At 42.1% G+C, this 27,043-nt stretch overlaps 1 protein-coding gene across 2 annotated transcripts in view; it reads right to left on the reverse strand.

The window, feature by feature from the left end:
- Positions 1–1,685: 1,685 nt before the first annotated feature.
- Positions 1,686–27,043, reverse strand: part of vldlr (very low density lipoprotein receptor) — a 44,351-nt gene continuing 18,993 nt past the window's right edge. The window contains exons 5-20 of one of the 2 annotated variants that reach the window (XM_068732483.1): positions 26,282–26,490; positions 24,233–24,395; positions 23,429–23,551; positions 21,836–21,958; positions 19,886–20,005; positions 17,925–18,050; positions 17,007–17,178; positions 16,304–16,528; positions 16,090–16,208; positions 15,007–15,146; positions 13,105–13,246; positions 12,443–12,592; positions 7,505–7,564; positions 4,474–4,551; positions 3,957–4,126; positions 1,686–2,819 (exon numbers count right to left, since the gene is read on the reverse strand). In XM_068732483.1, coding sequence (XP_068588584.1) covers positions 2,784–2,819; positions 3,957–4,126; positions 4,474–4,551; positions 7,505–7,564; positions 12,443–12,592; positions 13,105–13,246; positions 15,007–15,146; positions 16,090–16,208; positions 16,304–16,528; positions 17,007–17,178; positions 17,925–18,050; positions 19,886–20,005; positions 21,836–21,958; positions 23,429–23,551; positions 24,233–24,395; positions 26,282–26,490 — 2,156 coding nt within the window. In that variant the 3' untranslated portion in view covers positions 1,686–2,783. The remainder of the gene's footprint in view (positions 2,820–3,956; positions 4,127–4,473; positions 4,552–7,504; positions 7,565–12,442; positions 12,593–13,104; positions 13,247–15,006; positions 15,147–16,089; positions 16,209–16,303; positions 16,529–17,006; positions 17,179–17,924; positions 18,051–19,885; positions 20,006–21,835; positions 21,959–23,428; positions 23,552–24,232; positions 24,396–26,281; positions 26,491–27,043) is intronic. The other variant, XM_068732482.1, reaches the window with a different exon arrangement.

Raw genomic sequence — 27,043 nt, forward strand, 5'->3', positions numbered from 1 at the left:
GACTCTTGTCCTCTAATGCAACTGACTGAGATGACGTTGGAGTTTATCCTCTTATATCCATCTCTTGATCTCCCGCTCTCCTCCCACTTACTCCAACATCTCATAACTTTACAAATCTGGTTATCGCTGGGCTTGGCGGTGTAGCGGCAGTCGATGTCAAACTGATAAACAGTTTAAAAATTTTGTTAAATGTTTTTTTTTTTTCCTACATTGTATTGCAGAGAAGTGACAAAATAAAGGAACAATAAAAGTCTACAGCCACACTAGTGACTCTGCGTGAGAATGTGGTGCTTTGAGCTAAGGCTAAGCACTAAAGATGCTAACAAAATGTATTATACAGCCGTCATATTATTCCAGTTAATGAAAATAAAGGAAATTCATTCATTTTTACAGGACTTTGGTTTTATTGATAAAATATTCGGAAAGCTGTTAATTTTAGTTTACATTGGCAAAATGTAAAGTACCTCATGTGCAGTGGCTGTTATTAAACCGTATTGAAGAACTAGCTGGTGTGATGTGACCCATTTTAATTAAATCTCCACTTAGTGAACACAACAGCTGGTGCAGCTGGATCCTGGTCATCTTCTCATTGGTTACTTTTTGCAGCTGTTGCAACGCTTCAAATCATTGAAACATGGAGCTATGTGTTACAGCTCATTTTATAATAAATGACTCAGGTTTTTTGTACAGAAGCCCTGAAAGGCAAATTAGAATGTTTTGTTTTTATCTCCTGTGTTTATGACTGAACGAGTGAAAAAAGGTTTTGCCAGAATAATCTCAGTTACTCTTATTTCATCTGCGAAAGCAGGTAAAGGCTTTTGTTGTTGTAATACTCATTCGGGCCACAAGATGCTCAAGCGCATCACTGACCCATGTTCTAAATGAGACGAAGCATTTGGGTTTTCTTCCAGGAGAACTTTAATTAATGTCTCCATGCACTCTAAACACAAGGTAGGCCTACTTTTTTTGTGTGTTCGCAAGTGATGTCAATTTGAATCCCTAAACTGCATTAGTTATGCAAAAACTGCGGGACAAGAAACTGTTTGTTTCGTAATCCAAGTTGTATTAACCAATCACGTTTGAGCAGGCTGTGGTCGAATGCAGGTTAATAGACTGTGTGGAGCCCAAAAGAGGAGAACTGCATTATGGGAACCTTAGAGTTGCATATGACATCTCTGCCTTAATCCAAGTGTGTGTTTGTTGTTTTTTTTGTGCCACTGATGACTCAAGCAGGCTCGCAGGTGGAGATTAATCCCTGCTGCAGTTAAACTGGGATAATGAACGTAAGGCGCAGGACTCGTTCTGAAAAAAAGAAAGAAAATAAAAACAACTGTCCCACAGTCTGGACACGCCTACTCCTGTTCGTCCCTCGGTTGAGTGATCCGGCCATAACAAGTCAAGAGTGGTGATTTGGATGCACAGAGGAGCTTTCAGCTGTATCGTTACGCAAGTTTGATACCCGACAGTGGCTTTTGTTGCCTGTTTTTCTGGCTCTAGATCAATTTATTGAGTTAAGGATCTGAGTATTTCTTGCACCTAAATATCACTATTCTGTCAAATTCAGATTTCCCTTCATAGGACCCAACCTTAAAAAAAAGGCGGAGACTAAAACTACACTGGTATTTGAACACACCTGTCCGTACGGAGTTTCCACACATGCATGATATTAAAGACAGGATACCATGTTTTGAACAACATTGTAGATTAAGTTTTAATTCAAATGATTTTCAAAATCAGTTTCTTCACAGATACAGAGCTTTGAAGTTTTAATATTCCCCCTCACTGTACAAGGCTAGAAAAAGTTCACAGCAACAGCACACAAACATACAAAATAGTTATTTTTTACCAAATTCAGTTGTGTTTTATTCCCAGCCTTTTCTCTCTTGTTAAATACATCTCTATCCCGGTACGATGCCCAACCATAGCAAAAAATTGATTTCAAGTCAAATGTATACAATCTTATTTACACAAGGAACATTTGACAAAGTGCATTGAAGAGAGTCCTGATTGACGGTCCTGTCTTTGAGGGATGGCGGGTAAATATATACAAAGTTTACAAATGCTGTAACCATGGAGATACTTACGCAGCTTCTATAACAATAATAACAATTATGAACACTGGCTGAAAAGCTTGTAAGAATGCACTCCATGAGGTACTGTTGGACAGAAAAAGAAAAGAAAGTGCAAATAAAAGAAAACTGACCGAGCATAAATGATCACATCTGAGATCAGACAAAGCAAGACAAAGTTTGAATTAAGTTTCCTCATAATGACCCTTGACCCCTCTACACGCGGTCAAAAAGAAGTCTCGCTCCGTCTTTAACGCGCGTCACGTCCGATACCGGCGGTTCAGATCCAGTTTGAAATACAGTCCAGCAGAGTCGATCCGTTTGCAGAGAAACTACCCGTCTTCAGTCAGTTTTCCACTTCAGTTGGAACACAGAGAGCTCAGTAAGAGGAGATTAAATTGTGGTAATTCACCGCGTTACTCGCAACTGTAGTGAAAAGATGGCGTCAGACTCTTGAGGACGGGGCAAACCCCCCCCCCCCAAAAAAAATAAAACAGTTATGGACACGCAATTCATTGTAGTATTCACATAATAAATAACATTTACTCCAGTCATCCTCTCCACAGATAATGACATAATGCACTTCAGAAGGCATGTGGTCGGACTGTAAGGGCTGCTGCAGCTACGGACAACCGTCGGCATGGGAACGAGGTGGCGCCATGCAACGCTACGGGTTGCCGTAAAAAAAATTCCAACAAAAAAGCCCCAAGACGATCAGGATAAATCGTCCTCTGTGCTCACTATTGAGATCTGGAGGCAGAGGGAGGGAGGGGAGGAGAGAGAGAATAGGCTTATTCAAATGTATTTTGTGGCCGTTTGTGTGACATCAGTAAAGACTGGAAGCAGCAAGCATGGCTCTGTCCAAAGAGAAAACACAACTACCAACACCTCTAAGAGTTCATCAACATGTTGCATCTTGATCGTTCCCTTTGCAGTCAAAGAGAAATGTCTGCTGCAGCTGTGAGGTGACTGCAGTAGGTAGGCGTGAGTCCATCTCGTGTGTCTGTCTGGGTTTAGATTAATCTCTCTAATCTGTGTACAGAGAGATGTGCTCTCAATGCACTCAGGATTACTGAGGGCCACAAGATCACGAGAGAGGAGAGGTCATTGACATCCAGTCTCCGTCGTCTGTGCCGGGATGAAAATATTTTAACTGCCCAGTTGCTTAAACTACCTTAAAATTTCAAACATAAATTTGTCCTTTATGCAAAAATATTTCCCTAAACTCAGAGGTTAATTTAGGAGCGTTGCATTAAGCCTCTTAAATGTCTAAAAAGTGTTTAGACTGTAGCTACTGTGACAGCCTTAGTCATAATACAACACTACAAAGTAAACGCCAACAGTGTTAATGTTGAAAATAACTATAAAAGGCTGTCCATGGGTTTTCTCTTTCCTAAAAAAAATATGTCTTGGTATCTCCTGGTCTTCAAATGACGTAAATTCGGCCATTGTCTTACGTTCCAAGAATGATTTCACTTTTAAGAGAATGGTATGGTTCCTTAAAAAGTTCTAAAGAAAATAGGTTCTAGGACCTTCTAGCCATGCATAAGAGATTAGGTAAGTAGCTAAGAGCGAATACTTAGGATGTTTAAGGGATTCCCCTCTGATCTCTTAAGGAAATCCTTAAAGGGATTTTATGGTATGCTCATTTTTTTTCTGAGGGCAACCTTAGCCTGAGTGGTTTAATGTAACGGGACACAGATTATTATTTTGCTATCAAAACAAGAGCTCTTTTTATCATTTTGTCATGATTTTAGGGCAAAGGGCTCTAAAGGTGCTGTAACTGATGAGAGACGAGTGCGTTTTGAGTTCAGTAAATCCAGCCTCGAAGAGTTTTCGGACCCTTCTCTACCCATGATGCACTCTGCTCAGAGGTCGCTTACTCACCGCTGGGTAGGTGTGACCCACGTTGGCGCCGTGTCGGGTGATGTCGATGTTGAGGTCTTCTTCTGTGGTCTTCAGGTAGACGGGGTTGTCAAAGTTCATGCTCTTCTGATTCTTCAGCTGCCAGTTTCTCCACATCAGGTAGCCGCCCCCAACCGCCATCGCCAGCAGCACTGAGCCGAGGGACAAAGACACAAACCGTCAGATAATCTATAATATTCAGAGTCTGGGCTGACAGGCTTGTGGTGCGTGTGTGTGTGTGTGTGTGTGTGTGGTTGTACGTTGCCTAGTAAATTGCTTGGCAGAAGGGGTGGGGTCTAGTTGTAGTACCATAAGTGCATTTCAAGCTTTGACAACAGTATTTGACTACAACCCTTACATGGTACCTGTGTTACAATAGTGTGTGTGTGTGTGTGTGTGTGTGTGTGTGTGTGTGTGTGTGTGTGTGTGTGTGTGTGTGTGTGTGTGTGTGTGTGTGTGTGTGTGTGTGTGTGTGTGTGTGTGTGTGTTGAGTACGCACAGACGGGTAGTATGGCCCAGGCAGCAGCAGACCCTCTGGCTGTGGAGTCCACCTGGATCGACGTGCTCACGTTCGCCTCTGAGACAAAACAAAGCACAGGTCACTTTAAACCCAACACACACTTTCAGGACATAGTGTTCAGTTGAACGACATGTTGAAAAGGAAGAAAGTTTAGTCAGAAGTTAGACCGACATACGCGTCAGATGGTTAGTGTGTGTGCGCGCTTGATCATAACCATTAAAGTGCCGATCCACAAAGGCCTCAAGGGAAGGACGTCTCTATTGAGGGATACAGGGCCACAATGAGCGTGAGCCATCACGAGTGCAGATATTTAAATGCCCTCTTTTTGGATTCACCATGAACAGTTGTTAAGATGTTACAAAAAAAATAAATAAAAAATAAATAAATAAATAAATCTGGAGACTTTTTTTTTATATTAGCAAACAGTCTGGGGAAAAAATAAATAAATAAATAAAAATGCAGGGTTTTGGTGTTGGCAACGAGTGAGTGACATGACTGGCAAACAGCTCGGCTGAAAGACTTCAGGACAAAGAGACAAAACACAGGGTTTGTTAACTCATGTTCTTCCTGCCAGTCAGTCTGCTCTGCTGCCAAATAGCTTGGTGATGTAATCAACATGCCAACTACAAAATGTTAATGCATGGAAAAAGAAAAAAAAAGCTGGTTACCCTTTGCTTTTCTTATGGGCAACAAATGGACTCAAACCAAAAAATGTGTTAGTCTGACTTCTGTCCTCTCAGTCCATTGGTTCCTGGTGCAAAAGTAAATCTTTACAAAACAGCTCACAGGAAATTACAACGTCCTTGAAAGAAATTAAACTATACATTAACAGCTGGGCACTATAGTTTTTTTTTGTCAAGCATTACTCAAACAGGGAAACGTGGCATGTGTTTGGGTGCATTTTCAGCAGCGGATTAACACACATTTAGTGCTCTAGTGAGTATTTCCAGCTGCAGGTCGGTGTGTGGGATCGAGTCAAATTAAGCTGCATTGTGAGTGTTCATTGTATTAAAGGAACATGTCGCCCAATTCAACAGTGTATTTTGTTGACAAGAATAAGAATGTAGAAGTCTGCTGATAATCCATTTTGAAGTTGTAACATGTTTAAGAACCTTTTAGTTATTTAGTTGTAGACCGTGTACTAATCCAGGGCTGTAACTTGAGTTTCCATGGAACAATTTAAAAATTAAATGAAGAAAACATGCAAGATTTTTTTTTGACCCCTGGTGTTCAGGAGTGTTCATTATTGTGTTCTGTTGTATTACTGCACACACAAACTCAAACAATCACACTTCAATCAAACTATAACCACAGTGGAACTTGGTTTTGGTGGTTCGTTTGTCCTTCCTAGTGTCCACCACTAGGTGCTGCTCTGCTCATGGGTCGTTCTTGCAGACAAACCTTTGCTAAACTGGATAAATATCCAGAATATCTTCCTCACCAGCTCTTTCTACAGTAACAACGGATCAGAACATACAACAAGCTCAACACACTGCAGATGCATCCTAAGAGCTCTACAGTGTTGAAGGTCAAGCTAACTGAATTACAGTCACGAGAAGTTGTGTAATCACAAACAAACAAGAAGTCATCAGTCAACCTTGTGTTGCTGATTAGGGCCCCGTTTCTTGTGGAAGTCAATCACCAACTGCATTTTTCAGAGGATTAGGAGAGAGTTAGTGAGCAAACTCTTCATTCCAGCACAAGTTTACAAATGACATTTGAAAACTTGTGACTCTGAGATGTTTGCAGGACTGAGCACTCTGGCTAAATCTACATACAGCTGACGTCAAGCCTCCAATTTGACCCAAGACTAACAAACTTGCCCGAAAACCGTGAACAAAAAACCATCATTAATGAGACAATGGGAGCCGCCTCCCTGATTAGATTCTGGTCTCAGTGGGACAACGGGAGGGACAAAAGTAACGGAACTCAAACGTTTTGGATTCACCAGCTGAGAGACATTCAGAGCTGTGCTCCGGTCACGGCACAATACCTGGGTTAATTTGATCTTTGAAAAGATTACACATGAATTGTGATAAAATAGAAAGCAATAATTGACACATTTTTGTAGTGAGAGAAAGAGAAAAATCTTAAAAAAATAAACAAAAAAAAAACCACATTTTTGTAGAGAGAGAGAGAAAAATCTTTAAAAAACAAACAAAAAAAACCACATTTTTGTAGTGAGAGAAAGAGAAAAATCTTTAAAAAAATAAACAAAAAAAACAAACACATTTTTGTAGTGAGAGAAAGAGAAAAATCTTTTAAAAAAACAAACAAACAAAAAACACATTTTTGTAGTGAGAGAAAGAGAAAAATCTTAAAAACCACAACAGAAAGGGAAAATGTAGCCCGAGCAAAAATATGAGTAAGGAAGTCACACTGTTATTGGAAACCAGAAAAGCACACCAGCAAGGACACAGCCACAGGTTGTTAAACGGTTGAATCAAAAGTTAGAAGCGAGGCCGAATACATTTTGTGCTGAAACTCAGTTTACTGCTCACTATAGACTCTTGTCTATTATTCAGGTCTGAAAGTTGTGAGCCATAACAAGAGGATAGTTGGAATAGAACGACCCCTTCAATACCAAGTTACAAACTTAAAATAAGATTTACATTATTTATCTGAAATGCACCAAGGCCCGCAACACGTCTGAATGTGCGTCACAACCCAACAACAAACACCAAAGCACAGGCAGAAGCCGTCATTATGGATATACTAGATGTTCAACCCAGAATATTAAAAAATCTCCATGTACAGCACCGTAGAAAGAACGTCAATTTTGGCAGTTTGGCTGATTCGAGAGCAGACGTGGCTAAGAAAGAGACGAATGCACCGCAACCAAGGCTGCAGCCAAAAACAATTCCAAAGAACAGATGTCCAGTTTAACCAATGAAATGGGAAAACACCTGCTTCCACAGTAAGGAAGGAGAAGAGGAACTTATTTCATTTTTGAACAAAGCACAGCATTCTTTAAAGAGAGTTAGCAGAGACGAGCAGCAGACGGTTTTACCTGGGGGCGGCCGTACCAGAGCTTTCCCATCATCCTTTGAGGGACCTTTGGAAGAATGTTCTGTCACAGAGAGAGCCAAGAGTCATGCTTTTGACAACAAAAACGGGCCACACAAGTCGCTCTATTTTTAAACTGTGCGCACACACACACACACGCAAAGTAGGCCTTCTTTGAAAATAGACCAGATCTCAGGAGACTAAACTAGTAAATAAACGCTCGATAGATGAAAGCGGGATCTATTTTTTGTTCAGCGAGAAAGCAGCCATCACCAAGCTAAGACACAAGAGCTGCATTCCTCACACCATGGACGATATATACACAAACAGAAGCAGCTTTACATACTGACATGGAGACAATCCTCAGGATTTTCCTGCAGTTTATAAAGCCAGACACAAACAAAAGCTGGAAAGTGAGCGGACGACATGCAGAAGGATTTTAACATGTCTAAAGACACATCGCACAGTAAACCGCATTGATCACAGCGTCTCTATCAGCAGCTGTACAATCAGGACAGCCAGCTGCAGCAACAATAAAATCCGTACAGGCGAATCAATGCAGCCTTGATTAGCAGAGGCAGCGGAGTGTTGCTTTGTTTACTGTAAATTCACAGGGCCGTTAGGTCTCCTGTGTAGGAGGAGGGAATGAATGCACATTATTCTTACTGCCAAACAGTAGAACAGTAAGCACAGTCAAACGCAGACTGAAACCGTTTGCAAAGCCTTTATCTACAGGAAACTAGCGCTCAAACAATTGATCAGTAAGATGATCAACAGAAAAATATTTTTTTGCGAATCAATTAGTCATTTATCGAGCAAAAAAGGAAAACATTAAGAGTGCTGAATACAACCTTTTTCACATGTGCAGTAGTGCAAGACCTGTAATATTGATACTTTGGGTCTTTTGATTGGGAAAATTTAAATGTGTCAACTTGGGCTCTGAGAAATGATTTCACTTTTTTAAACATTGAATGAAAAAGGTAAAAAACTGATTTGATAACTTTGTTGCAGCCTTAGACTAAAGGGCAAAAACGTTTTCAGCAGTGAGTTTCATCCTTGTTCTCAGGATTGCCCACAGTCCAAACCTACAAGTGAGGTGAATTGGCGACTGGTGAAGGTGCGCTTGTGTCTGTGCGTCAGCCCCGTGATTGATTGGCGATGCGTCCACGGTCGACCTCGCCTCTCACCCAACGTCAGCTGAAGCCGACCCGCGACCTTCAGTACGCTCCAAGCTATGGTCGTCAGAATCAGATAATTCAACAATCGGAGAGTGAGACAGTGGGAGGGGTTTGAACTTCTCTCTCCACCCCCCCCTCCCCTCCCCCCATTCACACAACCTACTTATGTCTCTTCATGTGTACGACACCATGAATGCCTTTGAGAACAGATGCGTCTGCTGTTAGAAGAATTTGTACAATTCATCAGATTGAGATCAAGACGAGCAGGACTAACTAAATTCTCTTAAAAATAAAAAGGAATCAAGATGCAGACAAGAGGTTATGATGGCAGGTTTTTTTTGCCCTGCCTTCGACTGTAGCTAAAGCTTTTTCCTGAGAAATATTGAGAGCAAACTAAATTGTTCACAATAAATCATAAAGGGTACAATCGAGACTGCTGGAAGTTTAAATAAATCGAATAAGGGATTGGAAAGGACTTGTATTTGATTAGCATGTTTGATTCAGAATAGAGCTGTGATAAAATATTGAATGAGTGTAAAACTCTCAATCTAAAACGACAGTTCCACACACTGTTTCCTAAGATATTATTCATCATTAGTCGAACCTAAGTGGAGTCCCAACATCCTCTATTTGATCCTGAGTTTGTTCGGCCTGAAGGAAAGCTCTCCCATTACCTCTAAAGGCTGTTATTTCAATCCCTCAATGGTAGTTTCAGGTTCAACCCCTGAAGTGAAGAGCATTGCTTTTTACTTTCTTTCACTAACGAGATTAGAGCCGGCCAAAGCTGCGACCGCACAATGCTCCACAGTTCCTATTCGCTTCAGCTGCAACGGCTGTAAAGTGGGATAAATATGTCAGCTGGCGGTTTAGCAAAGAGCGGCGAGGATTTTGGCTCCGGCCCAACTAGGGAGCAAAGTGGAGGAGCATTCAGCCAGTGACAGGCATCCCTCTTTAACCCCTCCCACACCGTTCTCACATTCAAACAGTAGCAGAGATACAGACAGGCGTGTAGACACAGCTGTAGAAACACACGCAAAGACACTCACAATAACTTGCCCACGCTCAAGACACTCGCGCTTGGATAAAAAAAAAACAAAAAAAAAAAAAACGAGTTTGCGTGAATTAACATGCTCAGAAACACACCCTAGAGCTGAATGCATGCACTCTCACACACACACGCTGCTCGATTTTATACAGCTTGAGAGTCTTTATTCCTGCAGAGAAGAAGAAAAACAGTCTGGGTGGTACATTCCGTTATCACAGCAGCGGCAAAAAGCCTGGAGGCAGCTCAGGATTCCCAAACAGCCCATGTGGAGGCGAAGTCAGGCTGCAGGGACTTTCACTACACCAAGACCATCATGTAGAGCAGGCAGGCTGGAAAACCTGCTACAGAGCTGGCAGTTTGTTATTGGTGCAGAGAGTTAGTCTGTCCCTACCGGAGCCTATTCTGGTTTCATACCTCTATTCCCTTTTTTTTTTTTTTTTTTTTTAAATAATACAAATAGGTCTGGTGTTGTGGTAAAATACATGCAATAATGAACTATAGGCGTCTGTATGCTTCAACATAAGTGTTTGTCGAACGGCGTCTGAAACGCCCCTGCATCCGATCATTTCTGAAGCCGACAATTATACAACCCACTTCACTCAGAGGTGAGAAAGCAAGCGTGGCGTTAACTTTTCTCTCCAGATCCCTTTTCATTTAATTTCATTTTTCACACAACAACATGTGTCACTATGTGCCTACACTCAAGGACAACTCCATGAAATGTCTTCGAGGAGAGTCGGTCTTATATGTGGAATTATCCACACACTCTTCACCGGTGAGTGAGGCCGTTTAGAAAAGCTCTGAACACCGACACGCTGTTCAAACAGGGTCATTTCAAGCATACTGACACCTTCATTCTGGTTGTAGGCTGAAGTAAACTAAATGTTGAAAATATAGTCCCTCAAATGCCAATGTAATAAGTTGTTGATTCATATACAAACTGGTAGTGCCTGCTAGGGAGTGAAGGAAAATTCCAGTATATTTTCCTGTAATTGTTAACAAGACTATGGGTCATGATAGATCTGCATCCTATCCGTTTGTTATAGCTTTCCAAATTAACTTTAACATCTCAAATGCACTCTAAGTTGGAATATTTTAAATAAGTAATGTCTAAATTTCCTCTGCATATGAGGATAGTCAAAATTTATTTAGTAAAGAGAGACATCTGATATACACCAATATACAACATGGATCTGAGAAACATTTGAGGTAGATGTAACTTGAGCAGAAAAAGATAGAGGCGGACAGGCTGCACAAACTGTCAGGAAACTCTGGAAACAGAGTCTCAGTTCTCACTGGGAAGAAAGTAAAGAAGAGAAGTCTTAAAGAAAACTCAACAGGCCAACTAGGCAGACTCATTGAGGAGGGCAGGAGGGACGCAGTTTCCAGGGAGATGTTCCAGTACTTTGTCTACACCAGTGTCTCGCTCTGCAGTTTGAGTCCAATTAGGAGAGTATGTGCACTGAATTCAGCCGTCAGGTTCCTATCAGACGCTGCTTCAGTATGAAAAGGCTAATCTTTGGGAGCGCAGTAAGGAGCCGGGCGTTTAAAGACTAAAAACAACTGGAGCAGAGTAGACCAGGGACAGAGAGAGGACAACGTTACCCAGCAACCTTTTCACAGCAAAGAAAAAGAGACGGATGGAGAGCGGGGCTACAGTTTGAGCTTCATTTTTAAAAATGTGATCATATTGAACAAAGCCCTGCAGTCAAGTCACACCATCTTGTGGAAAGCCTCCCTAGAACAGTGGAGGCTGTTACAGCAGCAGAAGAACTTCCATTGTTTTGATCAACCATCACATGGGGCTGTTTGCAGTCACATCCCACTCCTGAGTCCAGAGAAGTGTCACGCGAAGACACAAGAGATGAGGAGACAGAGCTGCAGCAGAGATGTGAACAACGACGAGATTTGCCCAAAAAAAAAAAAAAAAAAACGACGATGGAAAACTGGATCACAACAATCGACTCGGCTACTGTTGAGCTGTCAGAGGAGTAACACGGACAGACAGCTGGGTTTGTGGCTGGCATGGATACAGATAGAAGACAAGACTCAGAGGGAACACACTCCAGAGAAACGTGCTTGAGCAGATGGAAAACAGAGGAAAAAGGGGAGGGAGTGAGAATAAGTCTCTTTTGTTGCATCAAAGCCAGTTTAACCCGAAGAATTAGACTCAATTAATTCCGTTTCTTACAAATGATTCTGTGTTTTGGGCGAAGAGCTCCACCGTGAAGCCCAGCTCCCTTTAGCCTTTTGTTTTGAAATCAATTCTTTAAGAAGAGGCACATTTGAGACGAGCAGCACAGCAAAGGGAAGACGAAGCAGAGAGAAATGCACAGGACTGACGTGTGTTCAGGACTTGAAATAATGCACACAAGAACGTCGAGCAGCTACAGGTTTACAGTGCGTTTGGTGGTTTAACCCGACCCGGTTTGTCCTCTCACCAAACATACAATCAACAACATATTCCCATGATGCCATCCACACTGTCCTAAAAGGCACATAAAAAAAAAAAAAAAAGATCGTTCAGATCGATTATTGGTAATGTTTACCCCACGGTTCCTTTAAGTTCCTATTTAAAACATTCTTCCTTTTCTTGAAATATTTCCTAATCCAACGTTGCAAACTGTAGCTTGCATGTTGCAGCGCTGTGGTCCTGGTTCAGGTGTAAACATGACAAAGATAAATGAATGGGTTTCACCGGCGTGGTGCTGTGACTCACCAGGTCTGCAGCGTTGGCCATCAGCAGCCAGCTCCTGTCCCTCCGGACACACACAGGTGTATCTGGGCGAGTGTTTGTTGATTTGCGGTGCAGGCAGACACATGTAGCTACAGCCTCCGTTCTCACCTCTCTCTGCGCACCAGTTAGTGCCTGCACACAAGGGTCATTAGCTCTGGTTATTTATGACAGAAATATACTAGAAAACCTGCAATCAAGTTGTAGTGAAGACGTCATTCAACGCATAGGATTAAGCCAGTGCTGGAGTTGGCCGATATCTCTTCACCAAGCTCTTCTGCTACGTTTGTCACTTCAAAGTCTTTTGCTCAGTTATTACGGAACTGTAAATGTTCAAACGTTCCATTTTTCTAGGTAAATATCTGACTTTTCAAACTCCAAACGCTGATGACCATGTGATAGCAAGTACGCACACAAGACTGTTTTGTCAAAAAACAAAAACCTACTGGTTCCTTCCTTCCATAAATCAGTGGCCAATAGTCAATAATGGCTGCGTGATGCAGACCAATATGGTAATAATAGTTAGTGCTGACTGTACCTGTGTCATGGGTAATTCCAGTCATTTCTGATTCACTTTCTCATCATTAACCTTTAAATCACAGCAGCAGATAATCATTCATGTCCATCCTCTCCCAGCAGGGTCTTACCAGACAGCTGGATCAGCTCGTGGTACACTATGATGTCCTGAGGGTCATTCAGGTTGCTGGCCAGCGTCACCACGTCGGAGCCCGTGAACTTGTTTGCGCCGTAGATGGCTTTATTTTCCCCATCTGTCCAGAAGACTCGATCCTGGAGAGAGAGGACAGGAAGGGAAAGTTGACAAGCGCGAGCTCCGCCCCAGAAACTAATAGCAACAGGTTGCTGTGGTAAGGACAACAAGCTGATTTGGCGTCCAAGTCAGTTTTCCAGGAGATTAAGAAAAAGTTGAGCAGTATTGTCTTTTTCAAAATATGATATGATATTTGCTTGTTATGTTTAGATGATGCTCCCTCACAGATGGTGTGAGGGAATTGTAGAGCATAAACACTCTGTGCATGAGGAGGAACTCTACATCAGATTCAACCATTTGTGTGCCAAGACGTAAGCAAAGTGCAGTTGCATTCCTGCGCCGCACTTTGCAGAGACCACCTGTCAATCAAATCCTCTCCTCTGATTTTCTGCCGATTTAGGTGGCACTCCTTTTCATCCTAAGTGGCTTTCAACGCTCATGTTAACGCGTTCATCCTATTCATACCCAAAAAAAGTGACGATTAGAAGTTGGATCACATTTCTATTAAGTGGAAATGGAAAGAAGCAAAAACATATATTTGTAATAAAACTGTTACTTTAACTAGAATGTCACTGGAGACCGTTTTGTTAAGACTGTGCACCACAGTGTTCAGATTTGAGCCGTACCATAAGCACATGTGCCTGCATGTGAATAAATGTGACAGCTGTCTGAGCGAGAGAGCGAGGTAGCAGAGTGGGAGTATGAGAGAGACCGCGATGGAGAAACATGTCCATGACTCCATGAATCACAAAGCTGTGAAAGACGCAGCACTGATTTATGTATAGCCAGGTTTTAACCAGCAGACATTGTTAGTGGGGCTGTCCTTAACGTTAGACCATTATAGTTTTCAGATACAAGGCCTGATCCACTAAGTGCAGCTGCTTTCAATACGTTTTCAAACATGCTTTATAGCTTAATAAAATCGTTAAAGTTTTGCCGTGATCGACTGTTTGGCGTGAGGTGGTCATAAAACAGTCCGAGTTGTCTTAAGTCTCTTTCTCGTCTTCACCTTAACATAAAATCAAACAGGTTTGATAAAATAAGTTTTAATCTTGTAAATAGTGCAAAAAAAATAGGGATGTTGCAGGTTCATCGTTTCAGACTTTAGTCTTTTCAAAGTCGTCTAGAACAGATGTTCCCAAACTTTTCAGAAGGTGTCCCACTACGTACCAAACCAAATGTCCCCAAGTACCACGTTGTACTGTAGATACCAACAATGTAACAATGAAAGAAGCGCCTCTCCTTTGCCGTTCCTCTGGCCCTGTGACGGTAAATCACAGATTGATGTAGCAATGTAATTAGCTCCTTCTGTTTTCTAGAAGTGGCGCCGCACCACTCGTCTACAGCATTAACAGGTTTTTGTGTCACTCTGAACCGCCGGGGCCATCGTCTTCACCTGCCTCTCCGCTGTTCTATGGACCATGTAACCGTTTCAAAACTCAACATATTCTGCTTTTATCAACGAATCACACTGCGATTAGATACCGCTAACGTTACTAGTTCATGCCATGTCAGATGTCATGTCCAACCAACATTACAATTATGTGAAAAGTAGTTTATTTGTTTAAATAACCTGTCCATGAAATGAAACAACAATTTATGGTTTACATTTAAGGAAATGGGCCAGTTGTTGAGAATGTTTGGGAATCACTGCTCTAGTGTACGGCAGGCAGTAAATTGAGGTGCGATTCTGCAGAAGGAACTCACGACACACTTCATTGTTTGCACAGCCCTGACTCACGATGGTCCTGTGAAAAAGAGAATAGAACAGCAGCAGTACCTCAAACACAGTGAGCGCGAAGGGATGAGCCAGGTAGTTTGGAGACTGGAGTACTTTCTTCCTGTTGTCTCCGTTCAGGTCGACGCTACAGAGCATGTGAAGCTTCGAGTCGACCCAGTACAACCTGCCTTTGATCAGATCTGGGAGGAAGATGAAGTGCAAAACAAAAAACGGGAGAGGAGAGCGACGGAGAAGGCAAGATGTGAAAGATGGAGATTGAAGAAATAACAGAAGGGTGGATTGTAAATGGGGAAACGGGGGGAGTGGAAAAACGACAGGGCAGAAAAGGACAGGAGGGACAGAATAATTATACAAGGCAAGAAAGGAGCGATACAAGGGAGAAGCCCAGTAGAACATTGAATATAAGAGTGTCGACAAGAAATGAGACCAGGGAGTGGAAGAATAGAGGGATGAAGCAACACAGAAAGAAGATGAGGCATGGCGGGTAGAGATAAGGAAGAAAGAAAAGGAGGAGAGAGAAAATCTAAATCAATACAACATTTCATTAGCGAGGACAAATCGATGGCTTTTCTACAGTGATAATGCACCGAGGGGAGGAAAAAGAAATCCAACAAAAAAAGGAGAGCATTGTGATGTTGGATGGTATGGATAAAATGTAAATACTAAAGTAGAAGTTTTGGTCTTAATTTTAATCACTGCAAGTATAAGCACTGCAATAAACTAAAGTGGCAGTTGAAACAAGATAGTGAACTAAATTGAAGGGGGAAGATAAAATGTAAACACTGAGGAGTCCAACTTTGGGTTGCAGTCGAACTGCTGAGAACAAGTGTATAAACTAGCTGAATAAGCAGCTACAAAAAGAAGGAATTGAACCATAGCTGCTCTTTAACAGTCTATTACGTTGAATATTCCCGTTCTTCTGATGGAACAGCAGTGAAGAAAAATGTGCTGTGATGGTAAAAGCAAACTACTGGATGAGTCATTGGTGTGTGTGTGTGTGTGTGTGTGTGTGTGTGTGTGTGTGTGTGTGTGTGTGTGTGTGTGTGTGTGTGTGTGTGTGTGTGTGTGTGTGTGTGTGTGTGTGTGTGTGTGTGTGTGTGTGTGTGTGTGTGTGTCTCTCACCCAGGGTGATGCCATTAGGCCACTGGATGTCCGTCGCCACCAGAACCTGTCTGTCCACTCCGTTCATACCAGACTTTTCAATCTTAGCTGGCTCGCCCCAGTCAGACCAGTACAGAAACCTACAGTACCACCACAAGCACACAGAGCTGTAAATTTACAGATTACAGTTAAAAGGTTTTCACCCGACGGCAAAACACAAAACTTTGTCACCCACCCAGACAGCGGATCCACAGCGATCGATGCCGGTTCTTTGAGGCCTCTGTTGAACAGAACTTTCTGCTTGGTGCCGTTGAAGTTGGCTACAGAAATGGTTTTGGTGCCGAGATCAGACCAGTACAAGTTTTTATAGATCCAGTCCACGGCGATTCCCACGGGAGTCTGGACGTTGTCGATCACTTTGTTGTGGGTGCCGACGTCCCCTCGTTTGTCCAGCACAGTGCTGTGAGCAAAACGTTCAGTTTAATCATGACGTGGCCACATCAGTTGGAACTCCTTTTACTTTATTTTCCACAAAACAATGTGGGGCAAGCCTCCACCTCGTCTTAAAATGCCTGATATAAATAAGTGATATATCCAACCAATATTTAAAGCCAAACTTAATGCTAATATCTTAGTTAGCACGGTAATATTTGCTAATCAGCGCTAAACATAAAAGTAGAGCCGAAGCTGATGGGGATATCAGTTTTGCAGATATTTCACAAATTATAATGTTGACCTGATGAGGGCACTAGATGATGAAGTCACGGGATCACCAAAGTATTCAAACTTCATCCTGAGGGGGCCATGTATGTGTGTACCAAATGTAATAGTAAGCAGTCTAAAATATGTTGAGATACGGACCGACCAACCAACTAAACTGCTATTTGCAGAGCCACACCACACGTGTGTGTGGGTGCGTGCGTGCGTAAGTAATCTACCTATACATGGCCCTCTGGCCCAGGTCGGCCCAGAAGATCATCTGCTGATTGAAGTCTGCATCCAGAGCCACCGTGTTCCTCTGCTGCTCCACAATCTGAGTGTACTCCTTCCTCTCCAGACCCAGACGACGGATGTCACGGCGGTTAGTGAAGATCAGGCAGGGCTCCTTACCTGAGGACAGGGAGGACGAGGACAAATGAGAGAGAGGAAGAGAAGGTCAATCCGTTTCACTGGCTGACGCTGGAGACATTCAAAACTTTTAGACACGTTGAATCTCTGAGAGGAATCAAACGTTTTAAATCATGTTGTTAAAGTGTGTGGGCTCCTTCTTTTCTAGCCTTTCACGTTATCCAGAATCTGTTTGAACAGAGAAACCCAATTATTGATTTGTTGGTCACATGTAACCAGGATACCATTTTAGTAACAATAAATTAATACAAATTAGTGACATTTATGATGGAGATCATGAAGATTATTGATAGAAGAGTAAATATATTATAAATAAGAGTTGATAGGACTGGATGATAAATCATTTGGAAAAACAATGAACCATCAGACTGAAAGACAGTGATGTCTTTGTCAACAGGCAACAATCGTCTTTTTACTGCAGAAATGACCGAACGGCATGTGATCACCAGACGAGAGGATGACATCTACAGCGGCAGGACAACTCCAGAGTCTTTAAAGATAATCACTTGAGGATATTGAAGGTTCAGTTCTACTTCTATCATGCACTTGCCCACATTTTCAAAGCTGCTTTTAAGATTTAAACTATTAATCCTCAGCTTAAATACTGACTTCTTTGTGTGTTAAGTCGGCAAAATTATGTATCTAAAATAAGAATATTTCTATCAAACCAATGTATGATTTGCAATTTTCTCCGTTACTGAATTATTCTTTTTTTAATAATTACTCACCGACGGCCTTGCAGACTCCGGTGGTCGGATCCATCTGGTAGCCGTTGTGGCATTCGCACTTATATCCGCCCTTCAGGTTGATGCAGATCTGACTGCAGATTCCGGGGTTCAGACACTCATTGATGTCTGCAAACGGAGAGCGAGAGACAAAGAAAAGATGGAGGGATGAGGAAGAGAAAACAGAGGGAATACAGCTGGTATCTGACACGTTCAATAATCAAGTGTGCTGAATGCTTCAATTTGGGCAATCAGACGTTTGCACACGGCCCTGCTGCAACGCAAACACTATTGAAAACATCCCCATGATTCCCACTGCATGAGATTGTGAGCTTGGGGTAGACAAAGTGACAATTCTACCCAACTATAAATGCTGTTGATGTTTTCCCAGAACGCTCTTTAGCAACAAGCTGCTCTCATCAGAATTAAAAGTAAATATACACATGTTTTCGGGAGTTTAAGTGGTTTATACCTGGGAGTAGATTAAGCGCCTGTGCAACCAGTGGGATTCATTCCAGATGGGATTATACACATTCCCCAATATCCAAAGCAGTGCTTGAGGCCAAGGTTGGCTCAATATCAAAACTGTCAGTTAAGTGCCTCCATAGCACTGACGATTTCTACTTTTGAAAAAGAAATAACAGAAAAATCACCTTGCACACCGAGGCCAGAAGAGCACAACAACACGTACCGGACAAAAGTGAAATATCTGGAAGTCACAACACCAGTCTACTATATGTGTGACCCAGCCTGTTGGATTTGTGATTTCTAAGCAAGACAAAAAAAATAAAAAATATTGCAGCTACAGCCTCAGTCTCTCCAGTCCATTTTCTATTCAAAACATCCAGGACAGTAACCCGACAAGGGCGTTGTGATTTCTGATTCATTTGTGAGTGCTTGTGATGCTTAAAGTCAACAGTTCTGTCTGATCGACTTTTCATACAAGTGAGGTTTGTAGCTGCCCTGAAACAAAAGCATGTCAGTGAGCAACAATGAGCTGCGGTAGTTTTTTCCCCTGGAAAAGAAATGTATTGAGTCAGAGTCTTAAAAATGTGGTAATGTTGAAAATGTTTTACACAAATCTGACTATAGAGCTGCACCAACTGCATTTGTTTTTTTTACGTTTTAAGTTTCTATTTAGTGTTTTCAAATAAGCTTTGAAAGTCTGTCATCATACTTTAGGACATCTTCAGCGTGAACATTTATTTTTTATAACAAAATAAATCCTCAGTTCAGATAAAGTGATTCATCAGACTAAATGAGTAAGTTCTTTATTAATTCTTTTGGACTTCACAACACTCTGCAGCTATTACAATTATTTCTGACTCATGTGATCCATACATTTCTATGCAGCCAACGCTGGAATACAAACCAAATCGCCCAATACGTTTATCTCCATTTCTACTTTACAAAGTACCAGTGTGTCACATGTGGTGGACAAAGTCAACTTACACAATTGAGAACCTTTGGGATTAGAAAAGGTAGGAACACAAGCCGCGTCTTCGCTGACGCATTTCCCTGTGACGTCCATGTCGGGGACGCGTCACAACACATTGATGTCAACATTACCAACGATATGTGGTCAACTGGGTACCAGACCACCTCAACAAGTGATCGTTTACACTTTTATTCAGAGTAGTCCACTTGTGATCCGATTACCCAAGATGCATTTTAAGACCACATGTAAACAGGGTTGATACGTCTAGTGCCCAATTGGATCCAAGTGGGCCCTCCACAAGCTCTGAACACATGCTGCTTCATCAACACCAGAGAAGGCTTTGATGATTTTTTTTTAATGCAAACAAATCTCTGTAGGGTGCTTTCCATAATGTCAGACACAATAATCCAAGCATGTCAATAACAAGCTGTTACTGGACGTGCATTGACGGCAAGGAGTTGCCTCGAGCGATTACAAAATACCAAAGTTTCCCTTTAAACGTTAATGCAATGTGAAGGTCCCCTACCTCCACAGGTCTTGTGGTCGATGAGCTGAAGTCCAGGTGTGCAGTCACACTCAAAGCCAATCACCACGTCCTTGCAGATGTGAGAGCAGCCGCCGTTGTTCAGGAGACACTCGTTTAGATCTGAAGCACATGAAGGAAACGGGGCTTTGTTGTAGCTATAAGAAGACAGTTATGAAAAGACGAACTGTAGATCCCATCTTAAATAGTAATCCTGTGACACACACACACACACACACACACACACACACACACACACACACACACACACACACACACACACACACACACACACACACACACACACACACACACACACACACACACACACACACACACACACACACACACACACACACACACACACTTTTGGTTTTAGTCAGGCATTGACAGTTGAGACAAGAAATAACGAGAGAGAGCGATGATACAACGATCAAAGGGTGGATTCAAAGTGACATTACAAGGATGTTGCAGTATGGTCCAATATGCATACTCTAACCGTTGAATACTGAAATACGTTGACATTTTGTGATGCTATTTTGTGTGCCTGATTGAGTCTGTAAGGTCAAGGAAAAGCAAGTTATTTTTATTGGATTATACACAAAGATATACTATTTTACTTGCTCTCCTTTAACAGAAGCTGGGGGGGAGCAGGCAGTGCACAAATACTTGAAACGGGAAATTCAGCTCATCACCAAATGTACAACATTACACAATTATTTTAGTCATTTGATCTATTCAAATTGTTAATTTACCTAAAATGCCAATCTTTCTCTCTGATTGAATTGCAGTTCGATTTAGACTCAGGTGTTTAGTATTCTGACTGTGGAAAGCATAATCACTTTTGGCCGAGTTCTTTGATCCATGAAGGAGAATTATTTAGAAGTACTATTCGTAGGACGCATTAAAGCTGCAGGAGGCAGTTTTATATAGAAATCCACATATTATCAGCACAAATCAATGTGCAACAGAGAGGAATGTCATGTGGTTTTACCCCGTTTGCCAAAATTAAACTCTCCTCATTCAGGTGTGGACACTTTCCCGCCCACAGAAAAGGACATCTGAACTAATTGGAAAGGCATTTGTCTCATCAGTGTTCCGTCTTCTTTCTTGGCTTTGGTGTAACGCACCAAAGTACCGAATCAGCATTCTGGGAACTCAACCTCAGATATTTCTAGTTCAAACTGTGTCATGTTGCTGACATTTAGAGCAACCAGCTGGGGAAGCGCTACAAGATTTTTTTCTTCTTTTTTTAAACAAGTGACATTTTCAGATTACAGTAGACAAACACTGTGGGTTGATCACAGCTCAAACTACAACACGGTTCACGGCTACACAGACTCTAATAAAATAGAATATAAATATACAAAAATCAAACAAGTCGATCAGTCTATATTTGTTCTGCCAGTTAGTCGGGAGGGTTGTGGAAAATATTCTAATAATCATCTGCAACGGTTTGTCTTAAAACAGATTTCCTGTGGAAGCACACCACCCTGCATCTCTTCAGTTGGTTATCGTTCATGAAGGCTCGATGTACCCGATAACCTCACCGTGACAACAAGTCTCCAGGAAGCTTCACACAGTCTGACTGTTTGCCTAAAACATTATTCCAGCACATGTAGACGGCAAATGGGGGCTGTGTTGAAATCAATACCACAAAGGAAAATCTTTGAGTTGCGTCTACTCTTGTGATTCTGAGGCTGCAATGTTGCTGGTAAAAAAAAAAGCTGAATATCCTACAAACATCTATAACATTGACAAAACAGCTGAAAATTACATTTGCCGTCTCGTTTGTATGCTTCTGCCAACCATTTAAGTTGCAGGTTACATCAATATCTGACCAAAAATGTCATCATTAGCATATCAATACTTATACTTAAGAGTAATTGCCAAGACGCTGAAGTCTGATCAGTTCATATAGAGGTTTGTGCCAGATTTGCCTTTTCTACTCACTGCATTCCTTGATGGGTTCGTCGCTCCAGTCAGGACAGTCTCGGGCCTTGTTGCACACTTTGCTCATCTCGATGCACTCCCCGCTGCGACACTTGAACTTCTCTGGTCCGTTACACTGGGTCACTGTGGAGAGAGGCAAAGAGCTTTACGCGTCAAGGGGAGTGACAAAACAAAACCTTCCTCTTAATCTCAAATAAAGAGCTTCTAATGCATCACTGGAAATCAGGACATAACTTCTTTTACAGTGCTCTGCTGTCTTTGTATGGAGCGAAGAAAGCGGTTTGCATCCAGTCTTTATGCTAAGCTCAGCTAATCCACCAACAGATCCATTGCTGTACTTACTACGAAAGACACGAGTGCGGTATTGACCTTCTCATCTCACTCAAAGAAATTATTTTCTTTCGTGCAACGCATTCTCAATAATGTCAATTCCTTTAGGGTTCACAATTTCATTAAAGCTCCAAACTTTTCAACTTCATGTGAACTTTAGCAGGTGAGACAGCAGACTATTTCCACACTTGAATGTGTGAATAAATATATTGCAAGTTAGATGTACCTCATTATGTGTTGAGCCTCACCAACATGGGAATATTTCAGCGTAAAACTTGTAACTCTTTAAAGTCTGTTTTCAAAGCAAGGATTTATGCTCCTGGAGCAAGAACAAACAAACTCATGGAAACAAGATAACCAGGTGGTTTTTGGTACATTTCTTTCTGGATGAGCACAGAAAAATACAACACAGCATTGGATTCTTGAAAAAAGCCTTTCAGACATCAAACAGTGAACCGACACTCTGCTGAGGTGGATTGTGATGCTTTTTTCCTTTGGTCTTTACATACTCTATCTTCCACATGTTCTTACTCTTGCATGACACACACACACACACACACACACACACACACACACACACACACACACACACACACACACACACACACACACACACACACACACACACACACACACACACACACACACACACACACACACACACACACACACACACACACACACACACACACACACACACACACACACACACACACACACACACACACACACACACACACACACACACACACACGACAAGAAACAAGTCACAAAAAGAAACACATCCAAAGAGAAGAAATACAAGGTTTTTGAAATGTATGCGTTTCTGCATCGTCTTGGTTCGCTGACCCTTTTATCAACTCTGCATGACAGAGTGGGTGCAGACTGTGTGAGACAAGTTCACAAAATCCTTCTGACTAATTTCTTAACATGCTGATGGAGACTGGATTCTGTATTCTTAGACTAGATAGTTCAGAAGAGCCATTAACGCCTCCGTTTGTGACCTTGTTGTCTTGGGTAGAACTAGACAGGCAAGCAACTCCATACCACCAGTACTGTACTGGTACTAGTATTGTACTGGTACTAGTATTGTAAATAAATACATTTTAAAACAATCAAGCAATGAGCATTCTTTAAATTCACAAATAGAGTGAGAAAGTAGAATTCGTCTTCACCAGACAATGCCCTAATGATAAAATAGAAATAGCATTTAGAAATTTTAGAAATAAATAAAGCCACACACACACACACACACACACGTACTGTTTTTGCAGTTGACTTCGTCTGATCCATCGGCGCAGTCTCTGAGGCCGTTGCACTGTCTGCTGCCCAGGATGCAGTTCCCATCGTCACATTTGAACTGCTCCGATCCACAAGTGCGTACAGCTGCAAAGGACACACACACACACACACACACACACACACACACACACACCCACCCACACCCACCAGAGTTACACATGAAAGTAGTGCATTATCAATTTGTTCATTCAAATCACTCAAACAACCATTGTAATATAGTCATTTATCAGTGAAAGAAAGCCAAACATTCTGAGGTTGCAGCTTCTGAAGAGCGAGGATGTGTGCTTTTAAGTTCAAGTTTTGAACTGTTGGTCAGATATCAAACGCACAGAAAACATCACTTTGGGTTCGATGACATTGACGGCTGTACCGTCATGCATTCATTTAGAGATAACTGGACAGAAAAATAATTGAAGATGGCTTGAGAGTGATCCATCATGTGCTGCACTTCAATTCATTTGACATTACTTGATATCCGTTTTTGTTTAATATTAACAGCTGAATTTCTTTAGTTTTAATTGAAACCCTTCAAATCAACCCCAAAATACTGATCTTTTCCTTGAAGACAATATTTGCAATTTTGCTGATTTACACAGATTATGTACATTGTACAAATATGGAAACTTGCTTGTAAATGATACAGAATTGAATCCTTTTTTATGTCAATTAAAAGCATCTTTGATTTCAGGCCCACGTCACATCCAAACATCCATCATTATGACCTGAAATGCTTGATTTTTTGTGCGACAGCTGGTCTGTACATACGACAGTTGGCTTCGTCGCTGCTGTCCTTGCAGTCGGGGTCTCCATCACACCTCCACTTCTTGTGAATACACTCTCCTGAGCGGCACTGCATCTCGCTGGACGAACACTTGGCTGGCGGCGTCGGGTGACGGCCGCAACGAGACGGAGACTCGTCCGACTGGTCCTGCAGGGGACGGACACAAGAGCGTGATCGGAGTTATTTGTAAAGATAGTATAATTATGTTAATGAGTTTGTCGGTATGCCCCAATGTGTTTTAGTCTTTTAACTTAAGAATTTTTAAGACCAGAGAGCAATACGGTGCACCGGTCTGATCTTTGTCTTAATATCACTTTACAATATTAGATTTCAAGAGTTTTCCAGGCTTTGCACAGTTATCAGCTACCGAAGGCAAGAGCCAACGTCATTAACAGAGAATCCAAACAACGCGGTCGACCCACGTTTGATTGACAGAATGATCTGGAGGACGTGCGGGGCAGAAATGACACCGAGCTTTCAGGACTCAGATCTTATACTCTCACCAATTTAATTGGAATCAAAACTCTGCCATCAGATCAAATGGGATTAAGGGGAGCAGCAGGAGGAGTTTCTCACACTTTCATCATCTCATAAAGTCACTGACTCATGTGGGAGCAGATTAATGTGTGAGCGAGAATGTGTGTGCGTGTGTCCGCACTGTTAACACTGATGCAGGAATGTGACCTTCACATTGAACACAGCGGCCTAAATATTTGTGTGCGCGAGCATTTGCGTCACTTTTTTTTTTCCCCCCTCATTGTCCTGCGAGGCCGTCACAGTGATAACCACACAGCCAATTAACAGGTAACGGGAAAACTGCAGACTCAGTGGAACTTGTTCTGCCATGTGTGAAAACGTGAGGGGAGTGTCAAAGTCAGTGTGTGTGTGTGTGTGTGTGTGTGTGTGTGTGTGTGTGTGTGTGTGTAAGGCAGGTCAATAACCACAGGGTGTTGTGAAAATTCCACTTGCAGAACCGGTATGTGTGCATAATGTGCGTCGGCCCAGGGATATCCTACTGGACAGTTTGTTGTAGTGAGGCAAAATCTACTTTGAAATATGAGAGAGGATGTGTTTCTGTGGACTGCCTGTATATAAAGTATTGTGAACAACAGACCAGAAAGAGATACAATATAAAACTTAACGTCTTTCTTGAAGTTCAAAAGGACAAGCTTTTGAAATACATTAAACTCAACTATGATTTTCTATTTTTAAAACATTCCATTACCTTTGACAATGTAAATCATTGCATCTCTGCATATTGCTTTCCATTTGTATGTCCATAGAAAATGCTGTAAATGAAACTTGAATTACCGCGTCGCGGTGGCATGCCAACCAGTCGAGTTGTCGTTTACTTTCTTTATCAGAGAGCGTTGCTAAGAAGAGGACAATAGTCAGAGCAATAGGCTTTGTCACACATAAATGTAAAAATAAATGCATTTAGTTTGGCAAAACAAAAGGTCACCAGAGATTACGATCACACTGTTTTCCCTGATCCATGCACCTTGACAGCGGGTGAACATTGTGCCGGATGCAGCTTCTCTTCTTCTGCAACTAGTCACCCCCCAGGTTACAAGTCAGAGTGAGGGAAGTTAGAGCCAAACTCATGACAACATATTGCTCTTGCAGAAGTCTTTCAAGTCCAGGCTTGAGACTAGAAGAGATTGAGCTTTTGCGGTTAAAACCCTGAGACCCTGAAAAAGACCTGCTCAAAGAAATTCGGCTGGCTGAGGAAGACATCCACTCCCACATCTTCTTGCCATGCCACTCTAGTGCATCAGTGATAATTATCAACCATCAAATCAGGCTTCTCAGACCTTTGGAGTACAAATCTACTGACATTAATAACTGCATGACTGAAATAAAAAAGGAAATTGCTACAATTCATAAGGACCATTATCCAGACCAGGTAAATTAAATTCCTGCTTCTGTCTCTGTCCTCTGATAATGAAAGAACGTCATCCCCTTTAATAACTTTGGCCCACAGCTTGTATATCAATATTTCATGTGTGGCATTTTATTGCGCATCCTCTTACCTGGCAGTCAACGTCGTCATCGCACACCCAGCTGGCCGGGATGCACGACGAGTTTCCACACTGGAACTCACTGGGACCGCAGGAGGACGGTGCGCACTCCACCTCGTCGGAGCCGTCGCCACAGTCGTCCTCGCCGTTACACACAAAGTTACGGGAGATGCAGCGACCGCTGGCGCACGTGAACTCGTTTGGGGCACAGGTGATGTTGCCTGGAGGCAGTTGGGGGGGGGTTAGGGTTAGGGTGAATGTGAGAGCGCCGTGTGAGGTTTAAGAGCTCAGTCAAAAAAAAGAAAAAAAAGAACCAACAACCATGTTTGTCAGAAGCTTCATGTCACATGTTTGCACAGACTAGCAGCAGCACACAAGCTTGCGATAACCATGCATAGTTCCAAGGTTGAGTAATGCAGAGCGTACTCCGGTCGGATGGTGAAGCAGTGGAAGAGCGCTCACCACTTGGCATCTGATAAATTAATTGGGTTTGGCAGATGCCAGGACAACACTAACCTGCCCGAATAGTGCCAACTGTAAATATTGGTAGAGCAGGAATAATGGCCGGGGGCAGTTTATTATAGTTTAGGCTCAATAATTCCAGTGAAGGGAAATCAAATGCTACAGAACACAATGATATTTAGATAATAGTGTGCTTCCTCTGTGTGTGTTTGACCCTTTCCGTTTCAACATTACAAAACCAGGTCAATAAATGTTTTTCCCAGTTTGGTGTGGGAGAACCTGACTGCTCTGCACATCCAAAACCTTTTGGAT

The sequence above is a fragment of the Cebidichthys violaceus genome, unplaced genomic scaffold, assembly GCF_023349555.1.
Source record: "Cebidichthys violaceus isolate CVI_PGR_0920_01 unplaced genomic scaffold, fCebVio1.0.p SCAF_59, whole genome shotgun sequence".
Classification (NCBI taxonomy): domain Eukaryota; kingdom Metazoa; phylum Chordata; class Actinopteri; order Perciformes; family Stichaeidae; genus Cebidichthys; species Cebidichthys violaceus.